We start from the raw sequence: 18688 nt of genomic DNA on the forward strand, positions 1-18688 counted from the left end.
AGGTGAAAAACTATTCTTATAAAAGAAAAAGATGTTGGCCCTAAGAAAATGTCCAGTTTCCATAGGTGGGCCATACCTTGATAATGCTAATTAGAAGTTCATAAAAATAGACCAGAAGCTTTGAACAAGAAGCTTTTTGGAGAACTTGAAAGCCTGCATTGTATGGTTATATAATTTTGAATTCTAGATTTTAGCTCACATTTCTTAGAAACAAATATTTCGAAGCTAGATAATTAATTTTAGCAGTGATTTAGGATGATATTGAACTGAAAACAACTCATACAATTCTATGTTCCTCAACATTTTAAAGAAAAAAATAATATTTTGAGTATTTAAAGCAACACTAAACATTTTATTTATATGATCCCCAAATAAGAACACATATTAAAGTATGCATTTAAAAGTACAGAATAATATAAAATCATACCAGTCATAAATACATGACCATGCATCTTATAATAATAACATATAATTTTAACATCAAATAAGAATCTACATACTTTCTGTTCTTACTTAACATTATAATTAGGGCACATTATATTTATAAACATTATATTTATCTGAATTAACAAACTTAAAGATTTATATCTGACCATTTTAGAATGTTAAATATCAGAATATTATACAAACTAGGGGATGAAATGCAGTCTTGGATATCAACCTTAAGCTATAAGAAGAGAATTTTTTTTTCTTACGAAGTGTTATGGTGCTGCAACCTTACATAAAGTGGCAATTTCATTTCTTTGCAAATGCAAAGTAGTATCTGGATTTTTGTTGAGCAACCAGAAATATGGCCCAGCTATGCTCTAAAACACAGTCCTAATCCTCAGCAAAAGCCATACACTAATCCTTGGACAGACACAAGCTAGAAAACAGTCATAAGTTTGGCAGGCCTCAATATTCTAACAAAGTAGCTCTTTATCTCATATCAATAGGAAGGACTCTGTGATAAAATATTTTTTTAAAAAATGATAAATACAACATTAAAGCCTGAGATTTACAAGTATCCAGCAATCAAAAAAATTACTGGCAACCATTTCTCATAATCTGTGCAGTGCTGCCCAGCATGAGAATTGCTCATCAAAAAAAGACATATTGCAATGCTCTGCATTAGAATTGCAACAGTCTGTAATGTTCCCATCCATCAGATGGCATTTCAAAATATGATGTTTCTCCATTAGAAGCAAATCAAACCATGGGAGATCCTTAGTAAGCAAACTGGATTGCTTTCTAAAATACTGTATGGTAGTTTTATTATTTCTTGAAATTTCCTGAAATTATTTCTTGAAATAATGTCCACTTCTTCCTTTTCACTTTCACAAGACGTTGAACAAATTATGTCTGAATAATAAACTATTTATTACTCGTGTGGCGCAGAGTGGTAGGCAGCAGTATTGCAACCGAAACTCTCCCCACGAACCAAGTTCGATCCTACCAGAAGCTGGATTCTCAGGAAGCTGGCTCAGGTCGACTCAGCCTTCCATCCTTCCAAGCAGTAAAATGAGTACCCAGCTTGCTGGGGAAGGCAATGGCAAACCATGCTGCTATAGTCTGCCAAGAAAACATCGCAAAAGTGGCATCCCCCCAAAGAGTCAGGCATGACTCGGTGCTTGCACAGGGGACCTTTCACCTTTCACCAATAAACTATATTAACATTTTAGCAAATGTGATGCTTGTTAGAGCATCACAATCTCATTGCACACACATATATACAGTAAGGCTGCCTTAGGCATAGGCTCGGAACCTGATGAAGCCAATGTCCAAAGGGACACAGTAGAAAAAAAAATTGCAGGGTACATTTGTGCTACATTTAGATGCAAGGGAGAAAAGGGAGCCAAGATGTGCAAAAGTGTGTCTGCCAAGTTCTCAGGAAAACAGAAATAATCTCTCAGTAGCTATTTCTACCTTATAGAGTAAATTGGGAAGTTATACAAACATGTATACATTCCAAAATAATGGCTACATAAAATGAAATGATGTTTTAGTTGCATCTCAGGGTGCCTGGCAAGGCAAAAACAGTAAACCTATTGGTCTTCAAGGTAGGGTTACTTAATAAGCAATTATCCAACAGACTAAAATATCACAGCAGAACATTTCCAAACAATTCACAATGTGGGGACCGGACCAAAGAGCAAAGGTCCTGGGAGTTTCCAGCACTTTCATGTTGGGATTGGGGAGGGGGCAGGTGTCTCCTTTACGGGCCCTGAAAAGAGCTTGTCTCCCAGTCTATACTTTCTAAGTGCTCTATTTAGGACCTGGGACAGGGGTTTAATCAGTTTGTATGAATCAACTGCTATATTCACTCCACTGCTTGGCCTGGCTTCCTCTCTCTGTTTGGAATCTGTGAGCCTACAGATTGCTTCTGGGTGCAACACTCCATTTCCTGCTCTGTTTTACATTAAGAATCTGAATGTTCTGGTTTGGTTTTTTTTAACTTTTGGGGGTTTGTTTTACATTTTTACAACTTCATCAAAACTAGAAACAGTTTGTTTTAATCAAATACCTCAAGAATCTACAACATGCTTAACAAGCTTCTTTTTAAAAACATTATGTAATATTATGCTACACATGGGTTGTTTCTGATTTGACAAAATGCTAATATTTCAGGGTACCAGAAGCTAATATCCAAGTATGTGAGATATGATTTTCTTTCCCAAAAGGAAGTGACTGGTGTTCTGCATTTTGTTGAAATCATTCTATATTCAACAGTATATTATCAACCTAATAATTTTTTTCCTGTTGATATTCAGGAAATTTGGTAAACTAGTTCACTTTGATGTCAAGATAGCATGCACCACCATCTATAACAATTACTCATGAATGTAAAAAGAAAATTGGAGAAAACACATTGTTTTGTGTAAATATAATTAATATCAGATTGCAGTGAAATTAATCAAATACGATTTATAATTTTTCTCATACTATGTATTCACACTATGAAATGCCAGACTGGGGGTGGGGGGATGGAGAACTGCAATTTAGACTGATGCAAAGAAAGGCCTGCTTTTATTTGATTTATTGATATATTTGGAATTGTTAATTTGATTGAGAAAAAAGGAAGGATTGTACCCAGACCTGTTGAATTGCCTGAGAAACATCAAATTCAATTTGATACTCCAAATCAGTTAGATGATCCAATCTGAAATTCAATCAGTCTTTGAATTTTTGAATTTTTATTATAACTTCAGCCTTTTTCCTTATCCACTAGTAGCTGTGAGTAATTATTTCCTTCCTTTAGCTTTTATTCTTGCTTGTTATACAAACCCAGAAACTCTTCTCCATACATTTAACTTTTAAGCCACTATTGGTTCTTTTTCTCAAATATTCACATAGGTATTGAGCTTCATTTAAAGGAAAACTGTTTAAAGAGGACATTATCAAGAAAGGTTTTTTAAATAAAGTTTTCTTTTAAAAAGATCTGTCTGGGATTGCACATTTCTCTTAAATATATTTTTGAAATACCTAACATTGGGCTACTAAATATTTATTAACCTGTAAATTCACTATGATCACCAATGTTCAAATAACTGGCATGTATTTGTTTCATAAGAATATTAAGGATGCAGTGAAGAAAAAGACACCACAATCAAACTGAAAAAATGTTCAGTTGATTGATACGTAAAGAACTAACTCACCAACTGAAAATAACTGTGGATTGTAACTGAATTTTTATTATAGGGAGGTAGATATTTCTATCTGAAAATGTTGAGCAGAATTCATACTGCTTTCCACATATTTATGGGAAAAAAATTAACTGAAATCCAAGTTGGGTCTACTACCCAACTGCTTAATATAAGATGCACATCAGTGATTCCAGAGCTCTAAGACTCTCCTTTCATTCTAAAGTACAATTATATTAGCCAATATGGTTTTTAAGAAATAAAAGATAACTTAAGAGATTTTTTCAGATTACTATTTCTTAATCACTGATTCTGCCAGAATGATTTCCACTTCTTTCTGCAAGCAAAACTATCACACTTTTACTATTGCTGCTGGGTAGTGACAAGTCTGAAACTAAAAATCAAATCACAAGAAAATCCAAGGGATGGAGTCTAATTCTTGCCCCAAAAGTTCTAATATTAAATTTTTCTGAAGTTATCATTCCTGCTGTGTGTGTACATACATGCATGTGTGAGTGGGTACGTACGTATGTTTTGGATTATTGTTGCTTTTTCTTTTTCAGAATAACTGAAATCGAGGATGCTCTGCTTCTATTATATTTACCAGCAACTACACTGAGATCCAGAAGACTTTCCTGAGCAAAAATGTTCTACTTAATCTCAAAGCAGTCTGTAGAATTTATGTACTGTGCATAATATCATCCTTTCTTTCAGATACTGCATATTTATTTAAAACATTTATATACAGCATTTTCACCAACTTAAAAAAAACCTCAAAGCAATTCTCAACATTACAAGCCAGCTTGTAAGATGGTTTATGTTCTCAGCAGAGAACATCATGGACTTTCTTCAATGACCAAGCCATACTATAATACCTGCATTTTTAATTAAGTTTATAGATCTAGTCTATATTATGCATTTAGTGAACTCTTTTATTGTGAATACTCACAACAGAAAAGTAATTGTGGGATAACAGCAAATTGAAGTTTCTCAGATAAATAGTTGATGTTAGAATGTTTTTATGTAAGACACATGATGTTTAAGTCAATGTACATCAGTGAGATATAAAGATCAAGTGAAGATAATAAACGCAATCACAAGGTCCCTGTTTGGGCAGAGAGATCAACCATATCTTACAAAAGATCTTCATGTTATGACTACTTCCATTTTTATCTTAGTTTTTAGTTCTAGTTTTATTCTACTGGCCATCTTCTCTACAATGCCACTGCAGTTTTATTCAGTTATACTGCGAAGAAACAGAGTCTCAAAGATGTTTAAAAAATAAATAATTAAGGGACTCTAGGAAATAGGGTCAGTTTAAAAAAAAATGTAAAAATTTTGCTCAGTCTTGATCCTTTTCAGCTCCACTGGCCCTGTTCACTTAAAGTTTAATCAACAGGTCTCCTGGATGGAAAAGCAGTTTGAACTTTGGGCGAACGCCTAGTCCAAAGTTGCATGACGGCTCTGTATAACAATGCTATTGCCTATTAAGCAGCTGGGTAGAATCCCTAATTAACATGACTCATCTGAGTCAGCCTGCTGAACAATTCTACACAGGTTCTCTTAGCACCAGTATTGTACACTACTTTCTTTCTAGCTTTCTGAAATCATTTGAATTCACATCAAACTCCATAGCTAATCTTAGTTTCACAGGAACACTATAACATTTGCAACATGAAAGGCAAGAAGCTACTGCTACATGTGTCCAAAAAGAATAAAATTAAAAGCATGCATTTGTCCACATAACATCCTTCTATAGCACCTACCTTATAAATAATGTTTAGCAGTTAATTGAGGTAAATTCCTAAATAGCAAACAGGTGTGAAAGGATGCTCTGGAAAAGAATCCTTGTGGTGCTTCTGACTGGATGGTTAATCAAGGTTTAAAAGAGAAGTGTTTTCTGAAATTATTGCTAGCTGACCTGAAGCTACTGCAGATACTTTTAATGGCATATTGAAATATCCAGGGTAGGCCCACAAAATACTATGTAATATAATATCAGATTTCTTAATCAGCTTATGGGACTGTAGATCTTCTATGTTTATATTCAACAGTAAACAAATTGACATATATTAGAAACAATTAACAACATTTAGCCAAGTAGAAGCAAATACATTTGTATTCCTATAAATCCATTTATTTGCAGCTTCAGTAGATCAAATGCCAAAATCTGTGCTCATGTGAATCAGCATGAATCTGCCCACAGCCTAATGTGTTTTGCCAAACTTGCTCAGCTGATAATCTAGTTTTGAATCTCATATTTAGGGTCTATATTTTCCAGTCATGCTTCATTAATAACATTATGAAGGATATTCATAATCTCATGATCATTTAAGCCCAAAAATCATCACAGTAACATTCCGTTGTGAAATAGTTATTGATAAACATAGTTTCAGAAAATTACATATTTATTTATTTATTAAACTTATATATTGTTGTAATCTACTCAAATTCTGACAGTTAATAGCTACAGTATATACTATCAGATTAAATTGCAGTAAACAAGTAAAACAAGTTAAAACATCCACCTTAATAAAAATAAATTAGATTACTAATAAAATGAAATAAAAATAAATGATATAAGCAATTACAACATCATATTATTCAACTTATATTTAAAGGGATAATATAGATAGTTTTAGAAGCATAAATAATAACCTGTTCTTTGTTCCACCAATAGCAGCAGGTTAATTAACACTGAGTTGTGTTTATCTAGACCTGAGGTATTACATGTAAAAATATCCTGTAACTATCCTGCAGTATAAATAACACAGGTCAAAATGTATACACACACATGTATATCCACATAAACCTGAGAATATGTTTTTAAAAGGCTATGTTATTTTGTCCATTCACTGTGAAAATGAAGAATATTTGCCTAGAATATTGTAACACAAACCTGGCATAGAAACCACTTGAAAAATAGTGTTCTTCAATTTTCTGTTCTGTCCAAAGAAATTAAAAAATCTAATTGAAACAATATTTTAAAAATTGAGATTGTTTGACAGATGCACTTATCTTCTGTGTTAGATGGAGCACAGACTTTGCAACACTACGAACATGACTCAGGCACTACCCAGTGCATCTGCCTTGCATTCTATGGAAACACAGCACATATAGTTCCCCCAAATGGAGCACTGAAATGAAGTGCACAGGTGGAACCTAATTGGATGCTGAACTGATTGATCTTGGATTGGATTGATCTCAAATGGGATGAATGGGAGGAAGGTAAGCTTTCTACTAGGTTTATTGGTGTAATTGCAGACATATATAGCCTCTGATATAGCAGTTGGCCCCTGGGACCGAAAAGATTGCCAAACTCTGATGTAATATGTTATGAGAAAGCAAACTACTATTCAGAATTTCCTATTCTTTCAGTTCTGTCTTATGAACAGTTATACATAACTTAATTTTCCATATACTAACCAAAGTTATTTAATTACAATATATGGCTTAATATATTTAATAACTTCTGAGACCAAGAGAAAAACAGCTGTTTTTTTCAAATATCCTTTTATACAAGCAACTAAATTTTATCAGCATAGTCTCTACTACCTGCTTGGTCTAAGCAACCTTAAAGGTAAAGGTAAAGGTTTCCCTTGACATTAAGTCCAGTCGTGTCCAACTCTAGGGGGCGGTGCTCATCTCCGTTTCAAAGCCGAAGAGCCGGCGTTTGTCCGTAGACACTTCCATGGTCATGTGGCCGGCATGATTAAACGGAATGCTGTTACCTGCCCGCCGAAGCAGTACCTATTAATCTACTCACATTTGCATGTTTTCTAACTGCTAGGTTGGCAGGAGCTGGGACTAGCAACGGGAGCTCACCCCGTCACACGGATTCAAACCGCCGACCTTCCAATCGGCAAGCTCAGCAGCTCAGCGGTTTAAACCGCAGTGCCACCGCGTCCCTTTTAAGCAACCTTAAACATCATCATATATTACCTATTCTAGTCTTTAGAATAGGCAATACATTAACAAAACTATCTTATGATTTCAGATACATTTCATTTGGAGATCTATTAAATAACTACCTCTATACACAGAAAACATATTTTTATTCACATACAACAGAGATTAATTTCTCTGAGATTTCTATAACTTTTCCAGCTAGCCAAAAGAATTTAGCTATCCCTGATTGGATGAAACCTGCTACAAAAATCTTCACAATAAAAGACACTGGTTATAGAATCATAGATTTGGAGGTGGCCCTTTAGGCTAACAATTAAATCCAACATCCTATTCAGAACATGCATTCAAATTACAGGTAGTCCTCGTTTAGCAACCACAATTGGGACCAATCACTCAGCTGTTAAGAAAAGCAGTTGCTAAGATTGTAAATGTGAGGATTAGTCATAAAGTTACTTTTTCATCACTGTTGTAACTGCAAGTGGTCACTAAATGAGGCAGTCGCTAAATGAGGACAACTTGTAAAGCTTTCCCAAGAGATGACTGTCCAATCTCTGTTTGCATATATCCAGTGAAGGGAAGCCCACCGTCTCTCTATGTAACTGAGTGCAGTATCAAACTGCACTTACAGTATATTTCTTAATATTGTACTAGAACCAACCTTCCCGTAACTTAAATGGAGCTTCCTACATACTGAGGTAACAAAGAACAAGTCTTGACCTTCTTTTGTGTGACTCTTTTTAAAGTATTTGAAGACTGCTATCATATCCACCCTTAGTTTTCTTTTCAAACTAAATATTCCCAATGCCTTTAATTAGCTTCTATACCCCTGATCATTCTTTTCTGAAACTTTTCCACTTTCTCTCAATCCTTGTTGAAATGTGATGTTCATAACTGGACAGAGTATCCTCAGTTGGGTCTAACTAACACAAAATAAAGTGGAACTATTACTTCCTGAGCTTTGGTAAAAATACTTTGTAGATGCAGTCTAAACTGTATTTGCTTTTCTTGCAACCAATATGTGAAGAGCACACAATATTCTGGAACAAAAGTCCTGGCAGTTAAAAATAGAGAGAGAGAAACAGCTTAACATATTCTAAATTTTAGTGCCCATATCCACATGATTTGAAGAAGAATTTGAAAATAATTAATTTAACCAACTCTCTTAAATAGAAAGTTTCTAAAGTTAAAAGTTCTGATCTCTTTAATCGGAAGAGAAATCAGTTAAAGTTTTTGTTCATCAATTAGACAAGGGCTTTTAGAAATTTGATTATTATTTTCATGTTATTTTGGTGTGGTTAATGAAAGAAAAAATGAAAATATTAAAAATGGACATTCATTTTCACTCTGAATCGTGTATTTTTATTTTTTCAAAAGAAACATATTTAAGATTTGAAAAATATGCACCAAGTATTGCAATGTAATTAATTTTGTTATGAAAGTTGTTCTTGATTACAGATTTTTAACTCATAGATAGCCATGATCATTTATTTTGCTTAAAGCATACAATATAGGCCATTTAAAGTCTTGATGATGGAAGTAGGATAACAGCATCTATAATAAATAAAGAAATACATCTCTTTCTCTCCCTTCTCCACCCTCATTACTGAACCCAGCTGATGTTACCAAAGGATGTTCTTAACTTATAGTTCAAATGTTGGATAGTATATTGGTCTAAGACAACAGAAATAATACACAAATATAGCAAGTATTCAATTAACTGTCAAGCATCTTGATATAGCAGTGCAAAATTAAAATACAATTAATTTTCTGCAGGACAAGAAAACTGTGCTAAAGATACCTAATAAAATCATACAGGGACAAGAAAGCCCGATTTACTGGAAACCTCCCGTGTAGTAATGCTAGCCATCTCGCTCTTCCTCACAGCAATATGAGATTGGTTGGAATTAAATACCTCCAAATACAGCGACTCCCATCCCCCTACATACACATGTACACATACACACACATACTGGCCATCTCTTCCCCCCCCCCCCCCGCCCCACCGATACTTCAACCTGTCTCTGAAAGATTGTTCTGAAGAATGCATGAAAAAAGAAACAGCTTGTCTAAAAACAACCCAAAATACAATCACTAATCATATAATTGTATTATTGCAACCTCTGATTCTTCCCATATGTTGTTTACTGAACCCTGCACCCACGCACCCACCCACCCACGCACCCTTCTTTGAAAGAGCTACCTGAGTGCTTATGTCTTGGAGCTATAGTGGAGATACTGCTCATTTGTATAAAAACTAAGGGGTCTTTGCCTGAGCCACAACAACCAGTATCAGCCAAAATGGACCAGGAGTTTACTTCAGTATGCGACAGTTCCCATCGTTTTCATATTAAATATAAAATAAATTGAAGGCCTATGTAGAAGGAGAGGTATATCTTTTGTCCACTGGCACTGTTCAGCCAAATTCCAGACAGCACTTCAAATCACAATAGTAGTTCATTTAAAGAAGGAAAGGATCAATTTCACCGTTTAAACTCTGGGAAAATATGGGGACTCCAAGCCAAGGCAACACTTTCGCCACTTGTAACTCTCCCATATGTTCCTCTGATTATTCTATTCACACAAATATCCCTTAGGAAGGAATGGCAGGATAGCTACAGGACGCTTTTACATTGGGGAGCCTTGGGGAGCCCCTCCTTGAGAAAATGCCAACTGGATTTCACACGCAACTTATGCTCACAGCTGCGCAGCTGTGTTGTAAGCCCGTTGGAGGAGAACGTTCTGGGGTCTTCAATACATTTTCCCGGCAGGAACATCCCCATCAGTTCGACATTAGCTCTGTTCACTCCCACCTCCCCGCCACGACCTTGCAGTGACCAGCCCTGCCTCGGTTCACGCTCTGCTTGTAAACAACTTCTCACTATAGCGGGCGCGCTGTGCATGTATGCTCGGGAGAGAGAGAGAGAGGCGGATGGGCACAAGCGAGCGGGAAGCAGGTGACACAGCAGGGATGCTGTTGAACGCAGGGCGAGCGGCAGGCAATGCCAGCCGGCTTTCCTTTGGAGAAGAGGGAAAGGAAGAAGTAAGGCGGGGGTGGGGGGTGCATGAGGGTAAAGGGCCCCCATCGGAGTTGTCCCTAGCTTCCCAAAGGGTAGAGTCACCTGGACGTGGCAGGAGATCTCCGAGTCGTCCAAAAGACGGATTGTGCATTTCATATCCTGGCTCAGCGACCTGATGCTCGAGCTCCGGAACCGGATCATTTTCATGGTCCTTCTGCCCCCTCGCCTCACGCACTCGCAGGGAGCGAACATGCACTGCAATCCGGAACTGGGGGCCGGCGACCACCCCTGCTGCTTCGGCCCCTCCTCGCCGGGAGGGAAAGCCCAGAAAGAAAGCGACCCAGCGCCTGCCTCGTGGGACGGCAGGCAGCTCAGCCCCGAGGAGGCGGCGCCGGCTCCCGCTGCTGTTGCTGGGCGAACATCCTGGGGAGGGAGAAGAGGGAGGCGGCGGCGGCAAGGGCTGCTTCGTTTTCCTTGCCGAAGGCGGTAAGTCCAGCTCTCCGTCTAAAGAGGGCCGCCGCGTAAAGCTCTAGCCGAAGGCGCGCGGCCGCGGCACGCGCAAGCTCTGGCGGGGAGCGCTTTGCCTTGAGGGCGCGAGGGGCGGCGGGATGGCGGGGCTCCTGCTGGCTGCGCTGCTGCGTCAGGCTCAGCTCTGCTCTTCTCTCCCGCCTCGGCATCCTCCTCGACTCGCTGCTGCCTCCCGCCGTTGCCCCTCCCGCAGTTGTATTCCCTCCCACCTTATCGTCTACCTCCGGTGCTTTCCCTTTCTTTTTCTTTTTCTTTCTTTCTTTCTTTCTTTCTTTCTTTTTCTTTCTTTCTCCCTCCCCTCCCCCTTTTTTCTTTCTTCCACCCTCCGTTTGTGCCTTTAGCCGTCTTTCGATTCCCCCTCATTGTCCAGGTACTTTCAAACGAAGCTTCATTCACGAAAGGTTGGGGGGTCCAGACAAGAGACACTTCTATTTGTAACCCGTATTTTCCCACACTTTTTGCCTCTTTATCCTTTCGTGGTGAAAAATTCAGTGGGGGGTTGTGGTGGGGGGATAAATACACCGTTATTGTAATCGCTGACCTCTTTAAAAAAAAACTGCTCATCTTTCTTCTATTCTTTCCCTAGCCTCAGAGTGTTTTCTTCACCTTTTCTATCGCAGAAATATCCCTCATTTTCCCTCTTCCTTCTTCTTTCCCCTTCTTTTGCTCCATTTTATTCTCACTTCAGTGCTCCCAAAGAAGAGTTTTATTGTGCAATTGCAGTAACTTATTCATTTAATTTTACCATGTCTTCCACTTGTAATCAATCTTCACCTAGTCTCTTATAACTTTTTTCTTCCTTAACACAAAGATAGATTGAAGGGCGAAACATGGCATAGCTGCCCAGTTGCAGAAGGTATTTTGGTTGATAGTGTGAGGTGCCATCTATTTGGAAAGACCTTTCCTTTCATGTCCCCTCCATAATGACTTCCGTTTCTTCCTCCTTTTCTATCTCCTTCACAGCCTCTCTTCATGATTTTATGGGATGATGAAGATCATGACTCTGATCTAGTTATCAATCTTGCATCTTGTCATTTGTCTTTTTTTCTAGGAAGTTAAGAACCATAGGTAAGACAATAGTGCCAAATGGAGCAGGTTGCACCATAATATGGTCTGGAGTGTTTTTTTGGGGGAAAATCACTGGGTGATAAATATACACCTTGAGACTGCCCTTGCATGGTGTCAGAATAATGGGGAAAATACTACTGTTATCACTAGCCAGTTTGGTCTAGTGGTTAAGACTCCAGGCTAGAAACCAGGAGACTGAGAGTTCTAGTCCCACCTTAGGCATGAAAGCCAGCTGGGTGACCCTGGGCCAGTCACTCTCTCAGCCCAACTCACAGGGTTGTTGTTCTGGGGAACATAGGCAGAGGAAGGAGTGTTAGGTATGTTCCCCACCTTGAGTTACTTGAAAAAATAATAAAGGTGGGATAAAAAAAAAAATCACTTAAGTCTGTCTCCCTCATGGGATGTGGATGAAATGAAGGCAGCATCATGGCTGAAAAGAAAAATGTTGCCAGGGAATGTTTATGCCATGGTTAGGTGGAAGTAAGGATTGGCCCTTGGAGAAAAAATAGCCCCTTTGCTAAATTGTGAAACTTCTTCAACTATCACTTTAGAAGGCTCTGAGGAAACACAGTGTAGTTAAAATTGGGACAGTTAGTTGGTGCTATTTGTGGAATACTTTAAGTCCCTTCTCTAGCCTTTATCCATAATTTGGGTAATGTCCCTCTCATTTTTACTCATTGATCCTTTATGTTCCAAAAATATTTATATTTTCCCCAGGCCTCAAATTTCTGGTATTGTTTCTGTCTTGCAGAGTAGTTTTTAACACCAACTTTTACTCCTTTTAATTGCATGTTAAAAGTGTTATTGCAATTTATTGGAGGACAGTATAACGTTAACTTTACTATTTTTTTTTACTGTCCTTGCCTACTTTTTTCTTTGTTTTCTTCTGTTTCTTCTCTCCTTGTCTTTTCTGTTATCCAGTTGCCCTGTGTACCCAAGAAGCAGCTTAACAGAAATCACGTACAATACTCTTGGCAGCTGTCAGGGTCAAGCCTTTCCCAGTTCCTAAAAATGTCTTGTTCTGCCAAGTGGAAGATGTAAATCTTGATAATATTAGCTTCTTGGCGCCTTTCTTGGCACCCAAATCAGGCTTTGGTAAATGGGGTCAAAGCATTGTATTGTGAATACTCAGCTGTTACCTTACCAACCTATGGCAAAGAGTTAGAATATAAAGTATGGATGAAGACTTCCGCTTAGTTTAGTGCACTTTCCCACACCTTATATGCAGAAAAAAATTATGGTAAATAATTATTAAGCCCTTCCTGCAAACATTCAGTATTCACACAGTAGTAAATAAATCAAGATCTAAACATACCTGATAAATACAGAATAAAGGTCTGAGAGAACAGTGAAATAAATAAAAATTAATACCCTCTGCCTGCATAACTATTTATATCAGTGCTAGTTTCAGTATACATTATTTCAAACATATGCAAGAGTTACTTTTGCACTGACTTTGGAACAGCAATTTAAGGTCCTTAAGCTCCAGGCCTATGAAGATTTTTCACCTAAAATATCAGAAAGATCACTGTGTTGCATGCTTAAAAATGTCTTAGTGGGTATATCTATATTTTACTGTTCAATCATGTTTGTTCAATGTATATTCCAACAGAATCTGTACAATATATGAATAAGAACCTTTTATTGATGGTATTGCTAACGTGAGGTAAAGCTGAGAATGTCAATCATTCTGCCCAATGGTTCAGCACATGCATCCTTTATTCACTTGGCCATCTAACTTTGTTCTTTCTCAGTTATAGAAAAAAAGTACACTTAGTCTGCTGTCAACTTTATGATAAGTGATCCCCCCCATCCCCGGTTTGGAAAGGACAAACAATCAAAAGAATACCATGCACTGAGTTATTGAATTGTTCAAGTTTCTAGAGTAGTCATGTTTTGCTGCAGCAAAAACAAATCTTAAAGACTCACTTATATTTATTATCATGAAGCTTTCGTGGGTCACAGGCTACTTCATCAAATGGATGTAATGAAAATGTTAACACAGTAATTTGAAAGCCGTGACAATTATAATTATTAGTCTCATATAACTGCACAACTATGTTATTTTGGTAACAAATTAATAGCTGAAAAAGTGATGCTTTTACACTTCATCAAAGGTGCTTCGTTTTGGCTGTAGCCACTGTATATAGAAGTGAAACTTGCCTCATAGGAGCAATTTAATGTCTTTATAGCGCTAGGGGAAAAAAATCTTTTTCTTTCCAGATCTTTTAAACATTCTTTTAAAACTATGTTATCGTCTATCCTCTATTTTTAAAACTATATTTATTATTTATTAAAGCTATTTTATGAAGATTGCTTAAAATTATTTAATTTATTGATGGAGGCATTTGATTTTATACATCATTTAGAATATGTATTTTTGAAATTACTCACAAATCAAAGAATAAGATCCATAAATAAAGTTAACTTTATCCATAATGTTCATGATATTAAAAAAATGAAAAGAATTATCAGAACCAGATATGCTAACGTCAGTATCACAAGAAAGTTAATCATGTAAGATATTTAAGCAGAGTCATTCTTTTAAGAATCACGTACAGTACATAATAATAGAACAATCAATAGAGTCTGGATTTTCAATTAGATCCCCATGTAAAAATCTGAAAGATCATTAGATATCGGGAAAGAGATATAGAGAATGCTAAGTACTATGTACTGTTTATCCAGTTTTTTGCAGCCCAGATATGGTAGAACTGGTTTCAACCAAAGTTCTAGTCTCACATATTATACGGATATTTAGGCTGTAGAAATCCAGACTATCACCAGATGGCAACCTCTTTTTGCCATCATCCTGATTTTTGTAGTTCATATCTGGTAGCCCTAGCATATTGTAGAAGATTGGCAGTGATTTGCTGGGAAAGTTGTGTTTTCTCAAATATTATCCAGTGTTACTGACTTTCTAAGTGAGGAAGAACACCCAGAAGGAAACAGCTGTGAAGCATCCAGTAGCATCAAGTTTGAGAAAAGTGATAATGACAAATTTTATAGCCTTAGCCTTTCCAAATGGGAAATTTAGAAAAGCAGAATGTGAATAATGTTTATGAACAAAATGAATTTGCCTGAAGGAATTATTGCCATATAAAAAGTGCCATGGGATTCTCCATGGCCTATAGACTTCATTCGTAGTGACTGATTTAAAGTTATGTTTCAGCTGAATATGGATAAAATACAAGGTGATATAAGGTCTCATCTGCAGAGTCTAAGCTTATAAACAAATCACCAGCTACTTTCTTCTGGCACTGGCAAGCCCTGATCATGGCCATGATTGCCCTGGGGATAGCATATTATGTCCTATGTTTTGCTCAAACAACGTAGCATTTGAGCATATACACACACAGAGCTGTGGTCTATACAACTCCAATGCAATAGCATTTTAACAATATATTTTAATGGAAAATACTGGAAGTTTTCCTGGCTGGAAGTGTTTTTCCATGGAGATCACTAATTTCCCAAAAGTATAGACCAAAAATTATATTCAGAATAAAGCAGAGGTTTCTCCAGCAAAAAAGTAATTACTCAGAATTTATCTTTGTACCTGGCACTGTACATAAATTATCAGTACTGGCTGTGACTTCATTGGCTAGGTACTCTGAAAGGTGATAGTCAGCTTCTTTCTCACATAATAGTGCCTGAACATTTTGTCTTTTATCTTATTTTCCACAAGGTAAAAAGATTTGTGTTCTCTCTCTCTCCCTTGTTTAACTGGTGGCAAGCTAGAGGCAGTAGCCCCTTCATATAATGCTTAATATGGAACTAACAGACAGAAACACAATATGATGGGGAAACTTCATTTCCTGATTGTCATTGGTCAAACAGGTAATAAAAACATCGCAATTTGACTAAAAAAAGATGACTCTCTAGCTGAGCTAGAACTGTTCTTGCTACCAAAAGATTAGTATATGTCAAGTTTTTAATACCTGGAACTCACTAGATTAATTGGACATTGCAGTCCCAATAAATAAGGAAGGGAAAAAGTGGAGGAATTCTGGCTTAAACTGTATTTGACTGGGGCTATAGCTCAGGGCAGCTCCAATCAAATGGATTGCGTCTTCCAAATTGAATAGTATTTATGTCTCTTTAAGATCCCAGAGGAAAACACAAGCTCCTTTATATAACTTCCCAACATGATAATGTTGTGATGGGAAAATACGAACAGCAGTCTAATTATCATTAGTGTAAGAGGTTCATGAAGAGGTGTGGCTGAAAATGATTCACTGATTTAATCTAAATTAATGTATTATTCTGGGAGTATATGAAACAAAGTGAATGCAAATAACAGGTTGGTACTGAGATCTACTCTTCATGTTATATTTAGATATTTATCTTGTGCATATTTTGTACCTATGAAATATACTTTTTAAATTAGAGTTACTCTCTCTAATTTAATCACCATGAAGATATGTACATAATACTCAGTTCTATCTCCATTTTCCCTTGCCAAGATAAAGTGGTGAATGTCTCATTGGGATAGATAGCATGTCATTTATGTACATTTTTACTTAGAAGAAGGGATCCAAGTTAAGGACAGAATGTAACAGCCTAACCAAATCAGTGGTATACCCTGCTTAAATCAAGATTAGTTTAATATTTTTTATAATTTTCAACATATGGCTATAATTTTAGTCAAATTCTCAATATTTTGCTCTGAGGAAGGTATCATTTTGTGATTTCCCTGTAGTGAGCTGGAATTTGGCCTAAGTTCCCCCTTCTGGCTCTATAATATTTATTTATTCATTTGATTTGATTGATTTGATTTGATTTGTAAGGCTATCTAATCAACAAGCAACTCAATACAGCATTCAGGACAAGATAAAAACACAATATAACTGCAAAAGAAGAACCACATGGCAAACAACCACCCAGGGAATACAAAGATTAAATACGCATAACATACCAGTGGGTTCACAAAACCCCTAGGCACAGGACTTGATAAAAGAGCCAGGTTCTGATACTGTTCCTGAAGGACAATAGGGTCAGACCCAGGCAAACCTCTGAGGGAATGCTGGCCAGAGGGCAGTAACAGTCATGTGGCACATTCTGGGATTCCCACAAGATAACATTTCTTCAGTAAGGAAACCTGGAGCAAGCTGACTCTGTTGGATCATCTGGGACAGGCAGAAACAATTGAAAAGAGGCAGTCCTGCAAATAACCAAGCCCTAAGCCATGAAGGGCTTTAAAGATGATAAACAACATGAATTGCACCCAGCGCAACCAGAGCAGCTTGCACAGCAGTAGTGTCAGTGTGCCACAGTGCTCAAAACTACTGCCAATCTGTATAAGGTGTAGCTTCTGAGTTGTCTTTAAGGGTACTCCCCACCACAGAATGCATTGCAGTAATCTAAACAAAAGGTGCTAAGGCATGAGTGACCATGAACAGGGCCTCCCAATGCAGGAAAGGTCACAAATAACCCATAGGATGAATCTGTGCAAAAATCCCCCTTGCCATGGCTGCCACCTACTCTTCAAACAAGAGCTGTGAATCTAGGAGGACCCTAAAATTGTACATTCCAAAATTCTGCTGCACCATCTCCAGAAACAGAAGGCCCCTAAATCCACATCCAGTTGGTTGGTTGGGTTGAACATAAGCCTCTTCCTCCCCATTAAGATCCCAACAGCCAGCCGGCACTGAGAGAATCTCAAAGACATCACCCAATCAGTGTGGTGTCAAGATGTATAACTGGTTATTATCAACAAATTAATGATACTTGATCCCATGCCATCAAATGACCTCACCAAGCAGTCTCATGTAGATGTTAAATAGGAATGGGAAAACATCAAGTCCTGAAGAACCTTGGACTATAAGGGCCGTGGGCTTGATCCTTCCTCCATAACCAACACTGACTGGAATCAACCACAGAAGGAAAACAACTGCAACACAGTGCCCCCCAGCTCCCAAGCCCCAGAGCTTTCCCATAAGGATTCTGTGATGAATGATACTGAAGGTGAGATTAAAAAAAAGATCAGGAGAGTTGCAACACCTTTATTCTAGTTCCCCAGAGGTCATTCAAAAGCTTGAATGCCAACTGAGAAAGGTCCAGATAATCTGTTCTTTCCAGGGTCTTCCGAAAGTTGCAGTCTGATCACTCTTTCTACAGCTTTCCATGGCAAGGGAAGATTGGAGACTGGTCAGCAATTATCCAACACTGTTGGGTCCAGGTTTTGGATGGTTTCTTGAGGAGAGCATACTGCTGCCTCCTTCAAGACACGTGGGACTACCCCCTCACTGATACTCTCATTTGAGAAAATCGCAAATGGCCTTAACTTTCTTGAATTCACCACTGCATAGACCCAGACAGGTCACCTCCTGGACAGCCTTGATCAGCCAAAATGGGCAAAGAACTAACATGCAGGTAGCTAGACTAAGAGCTTCAAGAACCTTGTCCACTTGAGACTTATATGCTTAAATTCTTCCCAGATAACAGAGCAAGACTCTGCCTCAGCCACCTCAGTTGGACATGTCCACCAGAACCCAACTCAGAGTGAGCTGAGCCACTTTAGAAAAGTTCTGTTCTGCTCAGAATTGC

At 37.7% G+C, this 18688-nt stretch overlaps 1 protein-coding gene across 1 annotated transcript in view; it reads right to left on the reverse strand.

Annotated features, from left to right (window-relative positions):
* FRMD3 (FERM domain containing 3) overlaps positions 1-10826 on the reverse strand; it is an 83137-nt gene extending 72311 nt beyond the window's left edge. Inside the window, exon 1 of the mRNA XM_063295180.1 lies at positions 10649-10826. Coding sequence (XP_063151250.1) covers positions 10649-10798 — 150 coding nt within the window. The 5' untranslated portion in view covers positions 10799-10826. The remainder of the gene's footprint in view (positions 1-10648) is intronic.
* Between the last annotated feature and the right edge of the window lie 7862 nt (positions 10827-18688).

Source organism: Candoia aspera, chromosome 2 (genome assembly GCF_035149785.1).
Source record: "Candoia aspera isolate rCanAsp1 chromosome 2, rCanAsp1.hap2, whole genome shotgun sequence".
NCBI classification, from domain to species: Eukaryota; Metazoa; Chordata; class Lepidosauria; order Squamata; family Boidae; genus Candoia; species Candoia aspera.